The sequence below is a fragment of the Penicillium citrinum genome (genome assembly GCF_028827155.1).
Source record: "Penicillium citrinum strain IBT 23319 chromosome Unknown utg000004l:1.0-2404223.0:1.0-2405248.0, whole genome shotgun sequence".
NCBI classification, from domain to species: domain Eukaryota; kingdom Fungi; phylum Ascomycota; class Eurotiomycetes; order Eurotiales; family Aspergillaceae; genus Penicillium; species Penicillium citrinum.
Genome location: NW_026622689.1, coordinates 1,037,220 through 1,059,445, shown reverse-complemented (window position 1 = coordinate 1,059,445; position 22,226 = coordinate 1,037,220). Strand labels below are relative to the sequence as shown.

Here is a 22,226-nt window from a genome sequence, read left to right as displayed (position 1 = left end):
CTCCTCCGTTTGCTGAAATTTGGTCCTGACCTTGTTCGTTGAAAGGCACTTGACTGTGTCTGCCTGCTGGGACAATTGCACCGAACAGGGTCAACAGAGGGTCCTATCATTCTCTCGTCTTGGATTCTGAGACGCCTCGGATTACGAGAAGATAGTCCTAATCATAGTCTCAGAGCTCACAAGGTTGTTTCTCATAGCTCTCGTCGCAGTACGCCCACGTTCACACCCGCATTCGCGATACCTTCTTCCCTCTTTCTACCCGTCACCCCCCGCTCACAAACACGACTCTATTTTTGTTGCACTCGGCGTGCCGATAGGATGGCTGCCGAGGAGCTCTCAGATGCCGGCATGGCCGACATCATTCGCGCGCTGGAGGTCATTCATAGCCCAACGTCTTCAAATGAGCTCCGCAAACAGGCCCTCACATTTGTGGAATCGTTGAAAGATAACGATGCAGCGGCCCGCAATGGTTTCCTCTTGGCATCACGTACGGATCATGCTCCAGTGGTACGATACTTTGGTCTCACTTTGCTGGACCACGTCTTGCGTCACCTTCCATTCACCGACTCCGAGAATGCCGTCAATATACGATCCATGATCCTGCAGCTTGCCGAGAATATACGCGCCGAAGAACCGAATTATTTCCGCAACAAGATACCGCAACTGTGGTCGGAAGCTGCAAAGAAGAGTTGGGGTCTAGATTGGATGGATATGGATGCTTCACTGGTGAAATTCTGGGGCTCGTCTCTCGTACACAATGAGCTTGTACTTTCCGTCCTCGAGACGCTTTCGGAGGATGTTTTCTTTCGCGAGGATACCGTCTCTTCGCTACGCGGCTCTGAATTGAACCGTGCCCTCGTGGAGATTTTTACCCCGGCAGCCATAGTGGAACAAATCAATCCAGACAAGAACAATAATTTGATGCGTTGCGGTGAAGAGGGTTGGCTGGTCCGGATCTGCGAATTTTTGGACAATTGCATTCAAAATGTCTCCAGCTCATCTCAAGCTCGGGACGCGGCTATAAAAGCTCTGACGACCTTGCGGAGTGCCCTATCTTGGTCGATTTACAAGGCTGTCGTGGCTTCACAGGTTGTGTCAAGCATATTCAGAGCCTTGACTTGTCAAGACGACCAAGTTCTCCTCGTAAGAAGCATCGTTCTCACCCGATATATAAGAATTTGGAGACTAAGAGCGAGTAATATAGGCTGCAGTAGAGGCTTTACATTCTCTCTACGGAAGAAGCAACATGGGCAATGAAGACTCGCACGGTCTCGTCTGTCTCATTTTCGAGCCCGATTATCTCAATACTCTGCAAAGCCTGTACCAGTGGTCTATCGTGCAGCCCGAAGATGCAGACGAGCCCAAGTATTTGATTTCCAAGAAGTTATCTGAGGTACTGTCCACGGCCCATGCATTATTGAACAGCTTCGCGCTAACTTCGTATTTAGATGATTTCATACATCGCTGGATGTCTGGAGGATGACAAATTCCTGCAAAACACCATGAACCGTCTGGATTTGCCTCTGTTCTTCAACTTCATGGTGAACATCATGCAGAACCAGAGCTTGACTGTCTCGATTCCCGTTCTGCATCTTTGGTCGAGACTTCTCGCAATCGGTAAGATCGGCAGATCAGATTTTGTTTTGGGCTTAACGCCTAGTTTCTTGAACATTTGCACCCAGCGTTTGATACGCTGGGAATCTCTACCAATGGATTCGGAGGACCCTACCGTCCAATTCTTGGCCGAAGATATAGATACCATTCCAGAGCGTCATGCTTTTGTGGGTAACTACCGCCGGTACTGTTCGTCTGTCATCGAGACCATTACAAAGAACCGTCCGCAAGATGCCGTTCGCGAAATTCTAGGCCGAGTCGACGAGAATCTAAACAACGTGTACACCGGGCTGGAACCGTTCCAGGGTATGTCTATTATTCTACCCCATGATAAAGTCCCAACTAACACATTTCGAACAGTGCAAACTTTTAGCAAGTCAGCTATCTCGCTGATGCGCGCTGATGCTCAATTTGCTGTCGTCGAGGCTGTTGTCAAGGGATTTACCAAATGGACCGATGCACACGGAAAGGAACCTCAAAATGATGTACGGCTATCATACCTCTGTTTATCTTTCTCATAAACTAATTTCGTACGCAGGAACAGGAACGCAGTCAACTAGAGTCTGCCCTGGAGGCCTGGGCCTCAAATTTGATGCAGCGACCATTTGATGTTCGTGTCTCCTCCAATAGCCATAGTCATTTGTTTCATACTGACTTTGTTTCCAGGACCCTGTTCTCAAGCAACGAGTCATCAAGCTGGTTGTTGACATCTCTTCTCGAGCTCTTGATACCCATCCCGCTTTTGCACTGAAGGTTTTGGAACATATCCTTATGACCCGCCTTCCAGATGAGCCCGCCTATCCCGCCTACTCAGAAGCTGCGAAGGAGCTTCACGGTCTTGCAAGTCATGAACTTCGTCGTCTAGCGATACGCTACGCGGACTATTTCTCTGTGAGTATTAGACGTATTCAATGGGCTCCACTGACCGGACGCTGATCCATTAAATTAAGGCATTTTATGATCTACTGGAGCCGAAGATCAGAGAGATTACGCAAGCGAATAAAGTAGACGACAAGCTGCAGATGGAGCTGACATCGGTCCTTCTGATTATCATGTGAGATTGTTACTTCACGTTCGTAATTGGAATCACATACTGATCTTCACAAGGCAACGTGCGAGCAATATTGATCCCACCCTCCGTCAGCAGCGCCTGTCATCATTCCTCGCGCCTATCCGAGAGGCTTGGCAGGATGAAGAGTTCCGACAGAACAGCTCATCATTCCAAGGATTCTGTACCATGCTAGGATTAGATAATGTTGGCCCATATATGCAGGCTAAGCAAGCTCACAAATTCGCCGATTGGTCAGAAGTTCTCCTGGATAGCGAGGGCAAATTCGGACAGGAGGAAATGACCCGGAAATTCCAGGTAGGACTATTCTTGTTCGATTGGGCACTCCCAGTTTCTGACATTTATATCAGATGCTTCCACTCCGAGGCACAAAGACGATGCTGGCAGTCTCAACCGACAGACTCAAGAAGACATCGCCTGCTTATGCTGTCGGATGCGATATGTGGCGAGATTTAATACCTCTGATTCTCCCGACTATCCTTCAACTAGTCAGGTAAGTTCAGCCTCTTGTCAATTGAACCTAGCTATTCCAAAGCTGATCATCTGTAGCCATGCGCACGCTTTCCACAACCCTGCCAATTGGCCTGTCGGTAGTGACATGCAGTTTGTTGTTGAGCGGATTCTTACTGATCGTTTTTGGCAAGCTGGCATTTCCAGCGGCAGCCGGGACGACTTTTATGCCAGAATTACTGCATCTAAGGCCACGCTAGAAGGGTTCGCCTCCTCCGTCCGAGGTAAAATCAGAGCAGTCCGCGAATCCTGCTACTCCATGCTCTTTAGTATGAGCAGAATGCGTGACCAATTCTATGGATTTGCTGAGCTCCCCGGTCCCTTGTCTGAAGCTTTGTTCAAAGACTCGGAACATCTTTCCTCCCATCAGTACTCTGTGCTACTGAATATCTCCCGTTGCCTGATTGACGATTGCCCCGTCCAGTATCGCAGCCACTTTCTTCCGCCCATGTTAGCCACATTGTTCGGCAGTATCGATCGCAAAATCACGACTGAGTGGCAACTTATCGAACAGAGAAAGATCGGTCTCTCGGATGGCGACCTCACAGACGAGATGAAGTCGGAGAGTGTCCTCCGTCAGCTGACTTATTCCGCCGTCATAATGGTCGCAAGTCTGTTCGACCCCCAGAGAGGAGGTATGAATAAATCACCTGTCCCCAAGAAAAACAGCCTACGGTCCAGGATTTCCGAGGTCCTCAGGGAAGATATCGCGTGTTTACTGATTCCTATTCATTGCCCAGACCCGGACATCACCGATTCAGACCCCAGCGTTCCACAGCCAACTCCCGAGCTTTCCGACTCTATTCGTCACTTTGTTCTTTCGTCACATGAAATCTTTGAACCACTCATGCTTTTCTGCACTCATGCTCTTAGCATGCGAGATACCCGATGCGGTAGCATCATCACCCGTGTTATTCGATCAATCCTCGCCGATTTCGCACCTCCCAACAACTCCGCCACGGCCGTCACCATCCGAGAATTTATCTGCACAGATGTTCTGAAGGCATGTATAACTTCCGTCCATGAGCCATATTTCGTAGATATGCAAAAGGACTTGGCTCAACTCATCTCATCCATCTGGGTGCTCTATGGATTCGCAAGCGAAACTCCCAAGAATGTGTTCTTAAGTCTGCCAGGGATCACTGAGCAGAGAGTTGCCCAGACGGAAGCCGCTCTACAGCAATGCACCTCTCCCAGACAGCAGCGCGCGATGATTCTTGAATTCCTTGAACCTCTTCGTGGCGTGAGTATCGCGGAACAAGGTAAAATTCTTGGTTCTCGCGAGGAACGTCGCAAGGCTCGAACTGCTCTGCAATCGAGATACATGACCAACGAAATGGAAACTCAACAATCAAACCACCGCGTCGATATCAATGATGGTCCAGATCTCTCTGGTGTCGCTGACATGTTTGGGTAAATCCACCATGTCCAAGAAACTGCCCTTCGATATTTGATCGATAAAGAGACGTCACCGCTGATCTTTGACTGCCATTCCCCGAATTTCTTTTGGCAACTCCATCACGAGTTAGTTGGTTGAGCCGTCCATTCGCCTCCATTCTTGAGCGTTCGTCGAATGAGTTTCCTCTCCTCGGTGGTACTCTGATATATCATGCATCTCGAGCGAGTGTTCTTGATGGTTTATCTTTCGAATTTTTTCTCTTATCTATTCTTCATGCTTTAAGCTCACGGACTACCCCCCCCCCCCCTGGCGGCGCTCTCAGTTGTCTTTTGATAGACGGGCCTCTATACTCTACCTAGACGGCCAAAAACAACACGGTGATGCACAATACATTCAGTAATAAATAAGAACAAAAATACAAATACTTATTATTTTCCTCGTTCGTGTCCAGAACCTAGGGAATTCAGGCTTATAAGTCCGAAATCAACGAGTACTCCACGAGTCTTTGGAAAGATCATGGGATGGGCCAAGCTATATGGTACGATTACAGGTTATGGAGTCTTCGTGGGATTACTTAAGAAGACATTGATAGATTTCAGAGTACATCACATCTTTAAGAAAATCAATGATCCACGAGATCAATAACTCCATCCTAAGACGAAGGCTTGACAGCAACACATCTGAGTGCATAATAAGTAATCCACTGTGTCCCATCTTCCTTCAAAGTTCCACCCCTCAACATTCGACACATCTGATCCAAACAACTCTCCCTTTCCTCCTCCGTCTTTAAAGCATCCAACCAAGGCGATCCAATCAACTTCATGAATCCCTTAAGCCCACCATTAACATCCGGATTCATCTTCAGGGGTCTAGGCCGGAGAGAAATGTGTTTTATCTCGAAGCCGATTTGTTCGAGTAGAAGTTTCATATAGTCATCAGACGGATGAAACCATGGACATGCTACTTCAGCTTGCTCGATTGGAATTCCGTGATTTACTAGTGAGTAAGTATACGCGGTAACCATCTCAGGTGCATTGCCAAATCCACACATTTCAAAGAAGAAAGTTCCTCCTGGCTTCATGGATTTAAAGATGGCTTCTAGAGTTGATACGCGAGTGTTGGAATCCCTTAATACCCAATGTAAAGCGGCATTCGATGCTCTGGATCAGTTGTTAGAGTGAACTGCTTTTCCAATGAAATTCCTTCAAGAGAAAGAGTCTTTACACTTTATCCCAGTTCCCATTCATGATTTCAGGGTCTCGCTCCAAGTGTCGGCAATCGACGACTCGAAAATCTGTAGATGCACCGCCGTAATCGAGTGCTTTTGCAGCTTCGATCATTGCAGGCGATGAGTCCACTCCCATGACATATCCCACCTGATCCGAGAAAACGGTGGTGAATTTTCCGTCACCACATCCTATATCTAGGACTCGATCGTTGGCGTTGAAATTGATGCTTTGGACAAGAGTGTCTGCTGCGTGAGGAACGAAGGAGGCAACTGCTTCATACATCTAATTAATTAGAGGTGGAAAAGGGATAACAGCCGTATGTAGATCAATTGGGATCGAACCTCCGTAGACCAAAAGTCTTTTGTCTGGGGGTTGTTTTGTAACATCATGATGTCGAGAGAAATTTTCGAATGTCTGTAGACCGCGCTTGAATAGTTATGACCCCAAAAGGTCGGATTTCGTTCTATTCAAATATGTCTAGGTTCCGACGCATTACTTGAAAGTACACTGGATTTGAGATCAATCCAAATCTGCAAATGTATTCCAGCCAATCATATAGATGATCAGCCAAGTACAGAAATTCCGCCATTGAGCATGAAAGATTACTTCTCTGATTCAGCAAGTGCGCTAGAGTTATACAGAGAGAAGCAATGTATACGCAAGCCACAATCGTATCGTATTGCTTATTTCACGCTCGGACCTCGAACGCGATTGCGTATTCTGTTGAAGGGCTGGAGTGAATACGCTCGTCATGGGCTGTGTTTTTCGTATTTGATGGGTGATCCCGGCGTTTCTATGTAGGCATCAGGCATACTCGAAGAGAATCAAGCCCTAAGGGGGTATATTCTGTGCTTTCCGGCGAGTTTCAGCTAAGCGGCAACCAAAGGCATAGTATACTTTATGTACGTACCTGAAGAGGAAAGTGTCAGACCTTGGCGAGCCACGTCCTCTTCCATCTAGAATAGCAAAATAGGCTTGGTCACTTCAACCTTTCGATGACCAACTTACTGAGACAGCATCCGCATTGTCATGGCTCTGATTTAATTTCTAAGTCCCAGCTTGCATTCTACTAAAAATAGTGTTCCCCAAGCGCAGCAGGGTCAATTCCTGTCTGCTGCACGTTGAGATCGGGCTGCTCATCTCCAAGTAGCATCAAGTTATCCCAATAACGATCATAAAAATCCACTATACCCAAAGAGCCAGCGAAATGTCCATTGTGAGGTTGAGAAGTGACATTTTGATCCTGACCTAGATAGAAGGTTGCGTCCATCAAATCAACATCTAATGGGCTATATTCAGTTTGGATGTATGATTGCGATGTTTTTGGTTGCGGCGTAGTGTAAGTCACGAAGGGAGCTGGAGCTACTAGGAGTATGTAGATGGTGAGATTGTTGTTGTTGTTGTTGCTGTAATATGTGATGAAGCGTGACTTACCATCCTGTAGTTGCATCTGTGGACTCATCGAGTTCGCTTGCTCCGGGGTATCCCCATGCTGTAAGTGGGTATTTGTAACTTTCAGCATGATGCTCAACGCCTGGGCTGTCTTAGCCGATTCCTTAGATTGATGGCGTAACTGATTCCAAATATTATAAGCTCTCTCAATTTCTTGCGAAAGCTGCTGACGCTCATTGAGAATTTTTTGTCTATCACTAGGTGACATATTTTGTTTCAAATCGTAGCGAGACTGGCATGAGATTTCCAAGGAAACAATCATTGCAGCTGAGCGGAAGTGCGTGGCGACAATCGGCGAGAAGAAAAATGAAGAGACGGAGCTAGACTCAAAGATATCTGATTGATGTTGAAGCACAGTTCTTGCAGCATCCAGACACTCTCTTCGAGAATATGCATAGGCAGGATCCATACGATGCTGGGCTAGGTATCTGCGATGTAGATCACACCGGCATTTCTGGTAGATTAGTTCAATATTGTAGCGATCCATTATCGTGTTAGGTGAGTCGGCGATTGATTCACTCGGCGGGCGAAACTTTAGCGGAGGAGGAATGGCTGCATGGCGCTCTTTGAGCCTGATATCTAGATTCAAAACTTCCTCGTAGGGAACCCCTTTTGCCGAGCAGACGTTAGTCATAATCTCTGCATCCAAGAACATAATCTGGTTTAGGGTAATAGGGAAGAGAATCGGTGTCCTCTCCGTGACTGGTCTAGCTTTTGGCAGAGTTGTTATCGATGGATCGAGGTCTTCGTCAAGCAGATTTCGAGGCTCTTCTGTATCGGTTTTTGCCTGTCCTGTTGTCGGTGGCAGACCAGCTTGCAAGGATATATAGTGATCCAAAAGACGAAAACACATCCACACGCGACGTCGCATTTCACCATCAAACACCGATATTTCACGATAGTGCTTGGAATCTCTGTGATAGCCACTATGCATTGCGAGTCGAGATGCTAGGCCCAGCAGCACAGATGGGCCAACGTGGTTGTCGGTGCTTCGTAAAATTTCCATAGCAACGCTTAAGATTACTGCTTCAAGTTTGTACTTTCCTGGGGATGCGTAGTTTGACATGGTCAAACATTGTGATGCGATGCGGTGATATTCAGAAAACGCTTCAGAGAGGTCGCCGTCAACACGGCCTGATGTAGAGAATAGTTGCAGTCCTGTACCTGCACAGAGAATACTGAAAAGATAGGCGAGCCAATTTAAGGATGCTGCTTCTGGGTTCTTCCAGAAATCGGCATACTAGAGATATCTTAGGTCCATGTTATTTCGAAGCAGAATGAAAGATGCGAACCTCTTTGGCGAATGTAGGAATATGAGTAAGTACTTGAATGTCGTTAGTCGGGGTTTGGACTAGATGCTTTCCATTCAGAAGTGCCATATCTTACCAAGAGTGGATTCTTTCGAGTTTAAATAAGAGGATACAATCCGATCACTGACATTTCTCGGTGGTAAAGCAGCAAGTAGATCTTCTTTTGAGGTCGAGATAGCATTTCCAAATAATAGGACTGGTCCAGATATCTCTGGGACACAAGAATCTTCATCCTCCTCATCTTCTGGCGAGGTATCTTCGGTCCTTTGAATATATTCTTTGACCTCTGCGAGCTTTTCCACTATTAGCCCATATTAAAATATGGATATTTCAATGGTATGCTATCTGATAGTCTCAAACGGCGATCATTGGATCTTGGAAAACGGTACCTGGTTCAAAACTGCTTGCCAGTGGGTGGGGTCAACATATCTAGTTCCATCTTGATTGACCTGGACAGTTCCGGGAAATGTGGACTCTGATGAAACCTCTTGATTTGCTTGAGCTTCTGGACCGGTGACATTCGAACTTCGAAGTTGCTGCTGGGTATCTGCAGTTGACAGCTGGCCAATCTGGGCCTCTAAGTGTCTTAAATGCTGCTGTATACCTTCTGCATGTTTCTTACTCATCCACTGTGGACCTGCATAGCGACACATATATACCCTATTATGTTTTATACAATTATCACATGGATACTGTCGATTACATTTCAACCTATATATCCAGTCAGAGGGGTCTTTCAAAATTCTGACGGGCCTAGTGGATCATATACTTCTTTTGGCGACAAATGACGCAAGACAGGACAGGCCTCGGTTTCCTCCGTTTCATCGGAGGAATACTTGAACTATCCATGGCAAAACATTCAACTAAATCCGAGTGGAACGTGGAGATGAATCGATGATTCGAGGGGTTCGCCTGGAGAGCAAAGGGTCCTGTTGCAACTAGACTGCTTTGGGACTAGTGCCGGACATATTTAGGGTTAGCGTCGGATTTGATTGCAGAACGATCGTCGAATACTTCTATCGGACATAAATGTGCTTTTTATATATGGACACTGATCGATGTCAAAATGGCTTATCAGGGTTGGAACTTCGATCTCACTAAGACTATCAGTCTAGTACTCCTAGGATATACGTCTCTGAGAACGAAAAACATTTACACTATTCACCAATGGCCACTACAGTAGGCAATACTCATGTTGTTTCCAATACTCCGAATGTTGTCTCGCAACAGAGATTACGCGGCTCTGCATTCAATCAGAAAACACCTGAGCAAAAGATATCACTCCCATGGGCCCCATCTTCAGCAAATCCTGACTGCCAATCTTCTGCTGATGGAGAACCAAGTTTTAGCTGGGCAGACATTCCAGATATCCCTCGCGCCTGGGAGCTACTTGAATCACCACAGGTCTGGATGAATGGAGACTGCCAATTAACACCCAAACACGCTGGTCTTGAAAATGTCTTGTGCGACACAACTCCAATATATGAATTCGAGTCCAAGTTCTCATCCACGAGTAGCCCGTTGCTGGAAGACCATGATACTTTCAACACGCCTGGCACCGCCACCATCAATTTTGAACCCTTGATTCATTCCATAGAATCGAATGAGCAGCAGACTTTCCTAGCGAGCCCAAATTTTCCTCCTGAGAATTCCCCATTACCTGCTACGTCTCATCCCGAAATACGCACCGGAAGTTCCAAGTCTGGCTATAGCAAAGAGCCATGCAGTACTCGAGCTAGAAATCATACAATGCCTCTCCAAAGGCATAAAATAGCAGGAAGTGACACTCACTCCTCGCAAGAATCCGATGAAGAGCGGCTCGCCGAGAGACGGCGGAAGAACAAACTCGCTGCTCGCAAATTACGACAAAAGAAGTTGGATCAAGTTTCGGAACTTGAGGCTCAATTGGAAGAAGTTAGAAAAGAGCGAGATGCGTTGCGCTTACGTGCTGCAAAATCAGAGGGCGAGCTTTTGGCATTAAGACAGATGATTGACCAGAAAGTATCATTGTCATGAAAGGTCGACGATTGGCAAGTGATGATTCAATGTATAGCAAAAGATACCAATGTTACGGTGTTAGACCTTGGGGGCAAGTAGGGAAGATCGAGCACAAGCGTGAACCTTCACGAAAAATTGGAATGGGTGGAGGTAAAGCCTTGGAAATAGCAAAGTCATACCTTGCTATTGCGCAGCGTTCCACCACTAATATCATGATTGAACATATAAAATCAATTGATTGCAAGTCCAAACTAGACCCTTCCTGGAATGTAATATCTACAGTAATTTGCTCGGTCTTATCAAGCACATTTCACCACACGATCTCTTCTGTTTCTGCCCCAAAATACTTCCTTCGACCACGTTCAACTCCAGCCCACTGCAGGTAAACAGCAGCATAGCCCAGACACCAAGATTGCTGAATCATGAGGATGCAAGGTCGGTTCCCGAAGGAGTTTACCAGAACTGGTACCAAGCCTTTCCGGAGGGAGTCGCCGGGGGAGTATAGGTGATAGTGGGAGGGACGAAGCTATTTATGGACACAAGTGTTAGTCACATGGAGAACTAGAATGCCAATAGACTCGCGGCAAGGGGATAGCGTGAATGCGTACCGGTCGGAGTGGTAGATCTTCTGCTCGCTACCAAGGAGCTCCTTCTCGCGGGCAGAGTTGGCGAAGTGACGACGGACCTGGTCACGGTCCTCCTCGGCCTGGAGGAGAGGAGTCAAGTACATACGGGCCCACATCTTCTCACGGGCAAGCTCACTATCGAGAACGAAGAAAATATTGAGTTAGTTCTCCGTTTCCAATTCCATGTAACGACATGCTGGGATCTCGATATTCAATTGCAGGGTTTCGGGTCGGGTCGTTCGGACAGAAGGGAGCTTCTCATCGCGCAAGACATACCGTTGCTCGCGAGTACCCTGGAAGTACTTATAGGTTCCCCAGATCATAATCAGGTGCATACCGGCCATGTAGACCCATGGCTGGAAACCGCGAGTGGGGAGATTCCGCTAGAGATGAGACGATAGAGCGTTAGAACAAGTTGGTCTGAAATCCAGCCGCTTGCCCGGGGACGTGAAGCGCCTGGCCGGTCATTGGAAGCGTACCTTGTACTGAACTTGGGCATAGCCCCCCGTTGGGGGCATATCCTGAGGCATAATGGCGGTAGTGGGCTTTTGAAGTCACTGGGGAATCGCAACGAGGGAGTCGCCGGGAGAAGTCAGTGATGGAAGGTCACGTGGTCGTGTACAGTAATGAGTGCTGCGGGCTCGTTGATTGGTTGACAGGCCAAAGTGGGCTTTTTCTCGCGGCGGGCCTCATCTACAGCTCCCTCCACTTGCCCTCCAACCCCAATATTGATTCCAATTCAATCACCCGTGGTTCCGTGGGGTGTTGTCTACAATAAAGTATGTCCGAGGACGAGCGGCCACGAAAATTACCCAAGATTGGCAATACGGACGAGACTACTGAGAAAGAACTCGGGCCTGCCATGACCGGCGCAGTCCCCGCCAACAATGACTCGGAACAAACGGGTGCGCAAATTGACAACGACGCCGCTCTGCCCATGATCGATATGTCCGACGACGGCACTTCAGAAAAGAACGAGGCTGCAGAAGATGCCCCTAAACTTTCCAAAAATCAACAAAAGAAGCTCCTTCGCCAAAAGAAATGGGAAGAGCAACGCGAAGTTCGCAAAGGGAAACGCAGGGAGCTGGCACACAAAAAGAAAGAAAAGCGACAGCAGATGATCGAAGAAGCCAGGGCAACTGGCGGCGAAGAAGCTGTTAAAGAGGTTCGCAGGCAATGGGAGGGAACGAAAGCCAAATTCCGACGATCGACTCTCATGCCTTTGTCAATTATCATCGATTGTGGCTATGACGATTTGATGATCTCGAAGGAGCGCATTTCTCTATCATCTCAATTGACTCGCGTTTATTCCGACAACAACCGCGCACCATGGCGAAGCAATTTGATATTCTCGTCATTCGATAAGCTACTGAAAGAACGCTTCGAAACCGCAGTGACCTGCCACAAAAACTGGAAAGGAATTAAGTTGATCCCGGAGGATTTCGTACATGCCGCTACAATGGCAAAGGAATTTATGGCATCTTCACGTGGCGGCCAGCTTACGGGGCCTTTTGCCAAATACCCAGATGCGAAACCTGAAGATGGGGAGGTCATTTATCTTAGCAGTGATAGTGAGAATACTCTCACAGAACTGAAGCCGTATTGTACATATATTATTGGTGGACTGGTGGATAAGAACCGGCACAAGGCAGTCTGTTACAAGAATGCTCTGGAAAAGGGTGTCAAGACAGCGAAGTTGCCCATTTCACAGTACATTAAGATGTCGTCTCGCGCTGTGCTCACGACAAACCATGTGGTGGATATCATGCTGCAGTGGTTGGAGACAGGTGATTGGGGAGAAGCATTTATGAAGGTCTTGCCTCAGCGGAAGGGTGGGAAGTTGCTAGAGAAGGGCCCACTGGACGAGGGGAATAAAAAAACTGGCGAAGCAGAAGGAACCGAGGAGGTTGTTGAGGATGACAGAGAGGATATGGCTGCGACGGAGGAAATCATAGCTGATGCAGGTGATGAAGCAGGTAACGACGAGCTTGCATCATGACGATTTGGAGATAGTTGGCCATAATCAAGGCGTATCAATATCAGTAACTTGAGATTGGACATGCATCAGAGCCAAATCTTCTCAAACTCCCCCTCGAACATGATTGGATAGTTGTTCAAGCTGATCGAATTGTTGAAGTTGTTGAAGCTGCTGAAGCTGTTCAAGTTGTTCAAGCTGGCTATCCTGGTTGACTTGGCCCTGGCCTTGGCTGAAACCTTCAAGATTTCCATGCTTCTCCATATATTCACGCTGTTCCTTTTGGGCATTTTCAAGTTCGACACGCTGTTTTTTCTGTTCGGCTTCGAGATGTTCGCGCTGCTGCTTATGCTGTTCGGCAAGCTGCTCAAGCCTTTCACGCTTTGCGCGCTCTTCAGGCAACTCCGCCTGTCGTCTGGCTTCTTCGGCCTTTTTTAAAGTTTTCTTTAAGTTGTAGATATCTCTAGGTAGCACCAAGAGATTAGGATATCCTCGTTTAAGTGCTGCAACAATTTTGCGAGGCGGTAAGTTCTCCGCCAGAAGAAACTCAATCATCTTCTTATGGTCTTCTGTCATTACACGAGCTCCTGAATGCTCAACCAAATTAGTTTCCATGTCATGGTTGTGCTGTAGATTGATGACTCTGATCCGCCATTTGTTGTCGGACTTCTCAGACCCCGATTTGTAGCAATATATCGAGAACGGACAGCCGCTTCGTCTCGAACCTCTCTTGCGGCGTGATGTTACCTCTCGGCCTGGGTTGCGGTCTCGAGCTTTATGGACACCACCGCGGTCACAGCCGAGATACATGTTTCGTCCTCCACTTGATCTGGCAATTGTAATGACAAAGCCTTGAGAGAAAGCATACTCCCTAACAGCAGCGATCATCGGCTCTCGATCATCAAATATCCGACCATATGGAGAGTCTGGAGGTATTTCGGGTTGAGTAGCCGGTGACTTAGGCGGAGCTGCCGGAGTTGGCACAACCATCTGCATCTGTAGTCTTGAGTAAGTACCAATTCGTCGTATGATTGATATCTAGGAGTAATCCGCGCTGGGCACAGATTAATAACTAAATCAATAAATGTAAGAGCATACAGTAGATTCCATAGTAAGCTAATAACACCATTCAATATATTGGCAAGTAAACCGTTGCTTTCCTATAGATCTAAAGTCCACAAGGGCGGGTTTGTTAAAGACACGAGGAAGTCGATTGTGGCTATGCGCACTTCATGTTTTTTCTGTGCTTATGTCATCCTATTTGTGGCGTTAGTGCTCTTCAGCCACAATCAGCCAAAACGCCACAATGCGATGACGGCAATTTCGATTTTCTGGCGATCTTCCCGACTTTCTTCTTTCTTTCTTTCTTTTCCTTTGACCTCCCCTTCTGCAGTGGAGTGAATCTTTTGCATTTCTCTGTTCTCCTCTTTCTCCTTTCTGTCATATTGCTTTTTAAATCCTCCCCTTATCTCCCTGTCTCTCCCTCACTCAGCTTTTACTTTTCTTTTTTTTCGCCTTTACTTGACAGCTGCCCCTCGCAACCATGTTTATGCTCCGCAACGGTAAGCAAATAGGCCTCTCCGCCTAACCCCTCCATACCAACCCACAATTTCTCGCCACCAACACATGGACTTTCACTAATCATTTTTATTTACTTATCTAGTGGGCAAATATCTTTTCGGAGACACTTCGAAAGAGGCTATTATCGAAATTCCTCAGGGCCAGCTCTATTTGGTCCGACCCCTCTCTCCCAAGGGCTATTCGGAGCTCATCTTCAAAGACGCGGCAGCTACCATCCGACGAACCGGTCAAGAATTTCAATATCAGCTTGTTATTCAAAGAGCCTATGAAGAAGGCGAGGAGGATCTTGCTGATGACGATGACGAGCAGGGGGCTACAGATGGTCTAGATAAGGACGAGAAAGTTTTCTTACTTGACCAGTCCCTACACTTCCGCTCAGAGGTTCGTGAAGGAGGTATCAAGATTCTCGCTTGGGATGATTTAAGTGGTGACGAAGGTGACCTTTTTGAGTTCATCTGTGATCCTACAATTCCTGCCGACAAGCTTGCCACCTTCGAACTTGCCGCAGTCCATTGTCAGTACGAGCGCAAATTCCGTCGCACCGCCCAAAAAGCTACCGAAGAAGAGCTCCAGCAATTTTCTTATCAAGAAGAAAAGCCTATCCCCTCTGCAAGCCCCGTCGCCTCGCCGACCGTTGGACAGTCTACTGCTGCCATGGCGGAAGATGTGAAATATGCCCAATCCAAGGGTCAAACCAAGTCTGCTGCTCCCGATGAGGAGCCCACTGTTGCTCCGCCCTCTGCAGCTCAGCCTGAATCCAAGGAAGTACTTGCAAAGGAGAGGGCTGAACTCCACTTGTTCGATTTCCCCACCGGAACGTTTGTGATGCAGGACTCTGAGGTTGTCGCGACTGTCTCGGAGATCGGGAACTGGCAGTACTGGCTTCAGATCACAGGCACCGAGAAAGAGTGGCTCGGCCAAGCTGTAGTCGGTGACATCAACCCCGTCTTCAACTTTGAATATCTTTCCTTCATCTTCAACCACTATGCTGAGGACGGGTCGGCTTACTCTTGGCTTCTGCGGTTCAAGGACCAAACTTCTGAAGAGCGTTTCCAAGAGGGCCTCATGCAAGCTCTGTGGGAACAACTTAACGAGATGAAGTGGAATAAGGTGAAAGAAAACGACCGAGAGTATGTGCTTGATGCTTTCCAGGACCTCACAATGGAGGACGCGGATGATCAGCCTGAGCAAGAAGAGGAGGAAGAAGAGGAAGAGGAGGAAAGCACTGATCAGGATGACGGCCAGCGGAGCGAGCACTATGATAGCGACGAAGAGGAAGACGATGTCGTCACACGCGATGAGGACGGTAATGTCAACTCTCAGCTCGCTGTTGGTTATAAGCACGATCGCTCCTTTGTTGTCCGTGGCTCCAAGATTGGTGTTTTCAAGCACACCGCGAACAACAACCTTGAGTTCTCGACCAATATTTCTAAAGTGGAGACCCCTGGTGGCAAGCTGTTCAGCCCCAAGAAGGTTATGCTTCACGCAGAAGATCGCAATATGATCCTTCAAAATGGAGATGATCCAAACTCACTTTTCAAAATGGATCTTGAATATGGCAAGGTCGTTGATGAGTGGAAGGTCCACGATGATATCCCCGTTGAGACGTTCGCGCCCGAGACTGTTAGTTCTACTACCTCCCCTAGAATATTCTTCCATTTGCTAACCCTATTCGCAGAAATTCTCTCAAATGACATCTGCTCAGCCATTCGTCGGTGCATCAAGGAATGCTTTGTACCGTATCGACCCTCGTGTCTCTGGTAACAAGCTAGTCGATACAGACCTCAAGCAGTATGCCAGCAAGAATGACTTCTCAGCCATGGCCACCACTGAGAAGGGTTACCTCGCTGTCGCTTCTGATAAGGGAGATATCCGCATGTTCGACCGTCTTGGTATCAACGCCAAGACTCATATTCCAGCACTTGGAGAGAAGATTATCGGTGTCGATGTATCCGCGGACGGTCGCTGGGTGCTTGCAACTTGCCGTACCTATCTCCTTCTGATCGACTCGCTTCAGAAGGACGGCAAGAATGAGGGCAAACTTGGATTCGAGAAGTCCTTCGCTAAGGACTCGAAGCCTCAGCCTCGCCGTCTGGGTCTACAACCCGCGCATGTCGCGCAGTTCCAGCACGAGACCAAGCAACCCCTGGCTTTTACCCCAGCTCGTTTCAACACTGGCATTGACTCGGAAGAGACCTCCATTATCACTGCAACCGGTCCCTTCATCATCACCTGGAGCCTAAAGAAGATCATCGCCGGTCGTAAGGACCCATACACTATCAAGCGCTATGGCGAAGACGTCATGGCAGACAACTTCCGCTATGGCTCCGATAAGAACGTGATTGTCGCCCTGCCCAACGAGGTCAACATGGTCGCCAAGCGCACCTTCCAGAAGCCTACTCGTGAGAGTATTGCTGGGCCCATCACTCCTAAAAGAGGACGCAGTGGAAGATTCAGTAGCCACCTTGGCAGAAATGACATCGTCAACTCGCCATACTAAGCCTTCAACCACGTCTTGTTTTTTTTTGTTTTATCTTTGGGTGGATCTTATTGCTATTCCAAGATTTTTTATGTCGTTTCTGATTCATGTAATATTACCCATACCCCCTGCTGTTTATTAATTTCATCCTTTCCTTAATGATCATATCTGGGATCTTCGGAATTTCGTCATGCTGGGACTTTTGCTGAGATTCGTGATTGTGATTCCGATGCAAGTTTTTTGTTTTGCTTTACCATAGCTAGTAGTAGTCGGTAGTCGATAGTCCAGGCAGAGTCTGCAACAAATACAATCACATTGATCCAACTTGATCCATTGTCCTCATGTAATCTAGCCGTCAAAGCAATCAAATTCAGTCTGAACTCTTTCGGACTTAAACGGTGAAAAAGTGTGGGGCATCAGTCAGCGGCGTTAAACGGATATAGTAACTGCACTAAAAGACTGCTAAGACGTCTACATGGAGGCACTCGGATTGTGGCGGTGGTCAGCACGGTAGAACGGCATCTCATTTTTGAATTCGACGGTATAAATAAGGGGTACCCTGGTCTGAATCCGTAGAACATCTCTTACAGATAATCGGAATCTCCCAATTGTTATATATCATGGCGCATAACGAGAACTTGAAGATAGTCTTTGGGGCAATGACCTTCGGAAAACCCAGTATGTTTTGAATCATTGAACGATCGATGATAAGCTCCCCAAACGGGTCGTGAACCTTCAACGAGATTAACATAATCGTAGATACCTTGGGTGCCCGTGTCCACGAAAAAGAAGATGCAGCCGTAATATTGGATACTTTTCAAAAGCACGGATACAATGAAATCGACACTGCTCGAATCTACGGAAACGGTTCCTCCGAAGAGATCCTCGCATCTTTATCCTGGCAAGGTCGCGGTCTTATCATGGACACAAAACTATATCCCAGTGCAGGCGGTGTTTTAACAACAAACGACACCTACACGCATAAACCAGAAGATATCCGCCGAGGACTAAAAAATAGTCTAAAAGCCTTAAAGACCTCAAAAATCGACCTATTCTATCTCCACGGTCCAGACCGCAAAACTCCATTCGAAGAAACCCTCCGCGAAGTCCATAATCTCTACAAAGAAGGTCATTTTCAGCGTCTAGGTTTGAGCAACTACATGTCCTGGGAAGTTGCTCAAATCTGTGAAATCTGCAAAAGTAATGGATGGATCATGCCGTCTGTTTACCAGGGGGTTTATCATGTCCTTCAACGAAGTATTGAAGGTGAATTATTCCCCTGTCTGCGAAAATACAATATGTCCCTCTATGCGTTTCAACCTTTAGCTGGGGGATTCCTTACCGGTCGGTATAAGCGTGAACAAACCGAGTTCGAAGAGGGATCTAGATTTGATCCTAAGATTATTCAGGGGTCAATTCATCGGAATCGGTATTGGAATGATGCTTATTTCGATGCTTTGGAGCTTATTCATGGTGTTGCTGTTGAGCATGGTTTTACTGATGGGGAAGTTGCTTTGAGGTGGTTGAAATACCATTCTGAGTTGAGTGAAGATTTGAAAGATGCTATAATTGTCGGTGCGAGTAGTGTGAAGCATCTTGAAACGAATTTATCTGATCTGGAGAAGACTTCTCTGCCGGATGATGTTGTTCAGGCTCTTGAACAGGCTTGGTTGATGGTGAAGGGAGTTGCACCCAAATATTGGCATTAGGCGTCTTTTATCAAGTTCAGGTCCTTCATTATCGATGTTGATTTTCTAAATTATTCCCATGTTTATCAAGATTTTGAAAAAATCGATTCATTTCTTTCTATATTATCAGTAAATCTATTGAATTGCGGGGTGTTTTTAACTAAATAGTGGGGGACGATCCCGAAACCAAATACTCCCCCAAACCCGCAAACCCGAAACAACCCCGTGAAAATCGGAGGTCAACGGGCCGAGTGAGTCGAGGATCGTCCAGAACAAACGATAATGATCCACCCAGGACCTTGCAAAAAGCAAGCTCCGAACTTATTAATCGATTGTAACCCACTAATCTCGACACCGAACTCCCAAACACCCCTCCAACTTCATCCGTCAACTTCACCCGCACAATTCAGCCCTAACCCCGCCTTTTGGTATTCATCATGACTTCAGAAATCCCTTCAAAGAGCCAGCGTTTCGAGAAATTGCCGGAGGACACAGTCAAATCTAGCGTTTTAAAGATTAACATTGCTGGTTTCCATACTTATGTCTATGGTATCGACGAGTTATCTCCGGAACAGGCGAAGAATACGGTGGTTCTGTTCCATATTCATGGCCGCACAAGAAGCAATGTAGAGGCTGAGAGATTTGCGCATCAATTTCTTCATCAATTGAGACAGCATGGGCCTTCCAAGAAGGGATTTGTTGTGGCTACGTTCGATGATCGTAATCACGGCGAAAGAGCGGTATTACATTTACCCTAATCTTTATGCTTGAAGCCATATGCTGACTACACGTTCTCAGATTGATACCAAGTCCATGTAAGATTGAGTTTCATAAATTGAAGGATCTTATGTATCGCTTTATGTACTGACTCTATTATTTCAGTCAAAGTTGGAAGCAAGGGAATGATAAGCATGCGTGAGTATACTGCCTTTCGAATCGATCATGAACCACCAGCTAATGCAACAAATAGACACGACATGCTCGCCATGATAGGTTTGAAGTCTTCTAGATCATCATGGATAAGAAAGCAACTCACACAATAGCAGATGGAATTGCCCAAGATATTCAAATGGTGATGAGATATCTTAGACTCTACGTCGAAGATCGATTCAATCCAACCGAATTCGTCATTTCCGGACACTCACTCGGCGGCCACACTTCATGGAACATTCTAGCAGACGAACCGAAAATCAAGGCTGCTATTATATCCGTCGGATGTCCCAATATGCATGATTTGATGGTCGATCGACTTGGAGGGAAAGATATCGTTGATCCTATCAGGTGGCCTGACTCGATTTCTGAATATTACAGTGAGCGGGATCAACGCGTTGCCCGGATTGAAGGGAAGCAGATTTTGATTCTGAATGGTGCTCTTGATAAACTTGTGCCTAGCAGATTCAGTGCGCCGTGGGTTGAGAAGTATGGTGGGAAGAATGATGTTTCTTTTAATGTTTTTGAGAATTCGGGTCATTGGTTCTCTTTGGAGATGATGGATAAGGTTATTGAGTGGGTAGTAGAGAAAATTGCTTAATGTATAAGTGAGATATCATATACGGAATCGAATGGAGGTAGATTGGAGGGTTCGACTGGCGAATATCAAAATGATCAAAAGGATCATACTAGTATTCATGGATAGTCACAACAAAATACATCGGTCAAACATCAATGAAGCCAAACAAACCGAATCAATCAATCAAGCTTCATGAATCTTTCCACGAGCAGACATCATCGACAAATGCATGGATACCCTCCAAGAGTCGATCAATAGAATGCTCAGTATGAGCAAGATTCAGAGAAACAAACCCACGACGACCAATCGAGATTCCACGATTAATCAAACCAAAATAAAAATACTCCTTCAACTCATGAGCACAATCCCCCGAGAAATGAACACCAACCGCACTGCCATAGCCCGTAAAAGAAACCTCCTTAATACCAGTCTTCTTCACAATTTCCACAGCCTCCTCTCGAAGTCGATCACCCATAGCATTCAATCGATTCAACTGAGCCTCCGTAATCAATTTCGAAGCCGCAACCGCCGCAGACATCGTAAAGATATTATTATTAAAAGTCCCCAAATGATGCAATTCCGACTCTTGTCCCGAATCAAATCGATCCATTAACTTCGCATTTCCACCAAAGGCACCAAAAGGAAATCCACCTCCAAGATACTTTCCAACCGTCGTCATATCTGGAATAATGTCAAGCGCACCTTGCATACCATGATAATGCATTCTAGAAGTAACGACTTCATCGAATATCAATATCGCACCAACATCCTCCGACCGTCGTCGTAAGAGAGTCAAGAATTCTCGAGTAGCTGGTATCATCCCACCAGCTGCTTGCATCGGTTCAACAAGAATAACACCAATATCATCCGTAATTAAAGCGCGCGTCATCTCAACATCATTATAAATCCCAAACACAAACTCATGAGGAAGATTCATGGGATTAGTTCGAGTATGAAACGACATAGTTCCACCATGATACCCATTATCAAAAACAAGAACTTTCCTCCGCCCCGTAAATGATAATGCAGTAGCAACAGCAAAGGTATTTGCCTCGGTACCAGAATTACAAAACCTCACTTTTTCAATTGAAGGAAATCTTCCCGTGAGAATCTCCGCTAATTCAGCCTCTTTCTCGATTATTCCGCCTAAACTGAATCCCGTGTTTAGTGCGGATTGGACTGCTTCGTGGATGACTGGATGTGAGTGTCCATATATACCGGCTGAGTAGTCGGAGACGAAGTCGTCGAATTTTATACCATCGATTGTAGTGAAGGTTGCGCCTTGTGCGGATTGAATCACTAGTGGAAATGGAGATGATACTAGAACTGATCTAGTACTACCGGCTGGTAGGACCTTTTTGGCTCGTTCGAAGGCTTGTTTTGATTTGGGGTGTGATTTCTCGTATGCTTGAAGGAGAGGTTGGAGTTTTTGGGATACTTTGGGGTTAGGCATTGTTATTAGTTGTGAGATTGGGATTTTGTCATGTATAAAACGATGCCAAGGTGTATCTCTTGGTTCAGGAACAGGTGAGAATCCGTGTATAATGGACAGCGTGAGTATATTGGCAAGTTGTTATCTGTTGAGGCTGGGGCGCGGAGTAGATAAAAGGTGGAGAAAAGTGGCACACTTTCATTTCCAAGCCTTGGGCTGCTTTGACCCCGCAGGAAATGAGGAATACGAGAGTTTGTTTCTCGGAAGAGCTCCGTGAAATTTAAATCGTCAGAGTGGTGGAATCTGTAAGTTGAGGGGTTATATCAAGTTGGTATACAGTCATGCATAGAGTGG

At 46.5% G+C, this 22,226-nt stretch overlaps 11 protein-coding genes across 11 annotated transcripts; 6 read left to right on the top strand and 5 right to left on the bottom strand.

Annotated features, from left to right (window-relative positions):
• Window positions 1–318: 318 nt before the first annotated feature.
• N7469_005338 (karyopherin MSN5) lies at window positions 319–4,610 on the top strand (the record flags this gene model as incomplete). The annotated part of the gene is made up of 10 exons (XM_056644258.1): window positions 319–1,143; window positions 1,205–1,393; window positions 1,449–1,920; window positions 1,975–2,099; window positions 2,153–2,224; window positions 2,281–2,505; window positions 2,565–2,668; window positions 2,722–2,980; window positions 3,034–3,176; window positions 3,233–4,610. 10 exons carry the CDS (start codon window positions 319–321, stop codon window positions 4,608–4,610), a joined length of 3,792 nt encoding a protein of 1,263 aa, XP_056501072.1.
• A 634-nt stretch (window positions 4,611–5,244) lies between these two features.
• Window positions 5,245–6,103, bottom strand: N7469_005337 (class I SAM-dependent methyltransferase; the record flags this gene model as incomplete). The annotated part of the gene is made up of 2 exons (XM_056644257.1): window positions 5,245–5,752; window positions 5,817–6,103. The coding sequence occupies 2 exons, from the start codon at window positions 6,101–6,103 to the stop codon at window positions 5,245–5,247; spliced, it is 795 nt and encodes a 264-aa protein (XP_056501071.1).
• Window positions 6,104–6,890: 787 nt separating this feature from the next.
• N7469_005336 (fungal specific transcription factor domain-containing protein) lies at window positions 6,891–8,952 on the bottom strand (the record flags this gene model as incomplete). The annotated part of the gene is made up of 4 exons (XM_056644256.1): window positions 6,891–8,513; window positions 8,566–8,597; window positions 8,660–8,876; window positions 8,944–8,952. The coding sequence occupies 4 exons, from the start codon at window positions 8,950–8,952 to the stop codon at window positions 6,891–6,893; spliced, it is 1,881 nt and encodes a 626-aa protein (XP_056501070.1).
• A 798-nt stretch (window positions 8,953–9,750) lies between these two features.
• On the top strand, window positions 9,751–10,599 carry N7469_005335 (bZIP transcription factor; the record flags this gene model as incomplete). Its single annotated transcript, XM_056644255.1, has 1 exon — window positions 9,751–10,599. The coding sequence occupies one exon, from the start codon at window positions 9,751–9,753 to the stop codon at window positions 10,597–10,599; it is 849 nt and encodes a 282-aa protein (XP_056501069.1).
• Window positions 10,600–11,034: 435 nt separating this feature from the next.
• N7469_005334 (putative NADH-ubiquinone oxidoreductase subunit GRIM-19) lies at window positions 11,035–11,737 on the bottom strand (the record flags this gene model as incomplete). The annotated part of the gene is made up of 4 exons (XM_056644254.1): window positions 11,035–11,107; window positions 11,190–11,342; window positions 11,484–11,590; window positions 11,687–11,737. 4 exons carry the CDS (start codon window positions 11,735–11,737, stop codon window positions 11,035–11,037), a joined length of 384 nt encoding a protein of 127 aa, XP_056501068.1.
• A 251-nt stretch (window positions 11,738–11,988) lies between these two features.
• On the top strand, window positions 11,989–13,206 carry trm10 (tRNA (guanine(9)-N(1))-methyltransferase; the record flags this gene model as incomplete). Its single annotated transcript, XM_056644253.1, has 1 exon — window positions 11,989–13,206. The coding sequence occupies one exon, from the start codon at window positions 11,989–11,991 to the stop codon at window positions 13,204–13,206; it is 1,218 nt and encodes a 405-aa protein (XP_056501067.1).
• Window positions 13,207–13,287: 81 nt separating this feature from the next.
• On the bottom strand, window positions 13,288–14,178 carry N7469_005332 (uncharacterized protein; the record flags this gene model as incomplete). The annotated part of the gene is made up of 1 exon (XM_056644252.1): window positions 13,288–14,178. The coding sequence occupies one exon, from the start codon at window positions 14,176–14,178 to the stop codon at window positions 13,288–13,290; it is 891 nt and encodes a 296-aa protein (XP_056501066.1).
• Window positions 14,179–14,725: 547 nt separating this feature from the next.
• On the top strand, window positions 14,726–17,263 carry N7469_005331 (uncharacterized protein; the record flags this gene model as incomplete). The annotated part of the gene is made up of 3 exons (XM_056644251.1): window positions 14,726–14,744; window positions 14,846–16,386; window positions 16,442–17,263. The coding sequence occupies 3 exons, from the start codon at window positions 14,726–14,728 to the stop codon at window positions 17,261–17,263; spliced, it is 2,382 nt and encodes a 793-aa protein (XP_056501065.1).
• Window positions 17,264–17,862: 599 nt separating this feature from the next.
• Window positions 17,863–18,951, top strand: N7469_005330 (aldo/keto reductase family protein; the record flags this gene model as incomplete). The annotated part of the gene is made up of 2 exons (XM_056644250.1): window positions 17,863–17,920; window positions 18,002–18,951. The coding sequence occupies 2 exons, from the start codon at window positions 17,863–17,865 to the stop codon at window positions 18,949–18,951; spliced, it is 1,008 nt and encodes a 335-aa protein (XP_056501064.1).
• Window positions 18,952–19,367: 416 nt separating this feature from the next.
• N7469_005329 (alpha/beta hydrolase family protein) lies at window positions 19,368–20,461 on the top strand (the record flags this gene model as incomplete). The annotated part of the gene is made up of 5 exons (XM_056644249.1): window positions 19,368–19,670; window positions 19,729–19,745; window positions 19,813–19,845; window positions 19,901–19,923; window positions 19,977–20,461. The coding sequence occupies 5 exons, from the start codon at window positions 19,368–19,370 to the stop codon at window positions 20,459–20,461; spliced, it is 861 nt and encodes a 286-aa protein (XP_056501063.1).
• Window positions 20,462–20,630: 169 nt separating this feature from the next.
• Window positions 20,631–21,893, bottom strand: N7469_005328 (acetylornithine aminotransferase; the record flags this gene model as incomplete). The annotated part of the gene is made up of 1 exon (XM_056644248.1): window positions 20,631–21,893. The coding sequence occupies one exon, from the start codon at window positions 21,891–21,893 to the stop codon at window positions 20,631–20,633; it is 1,263 nt and encodes a 420-aa protein (XP_056501062.1).
• Window positions 21,894–22,226: the final 333 nt, after the last annotated feature.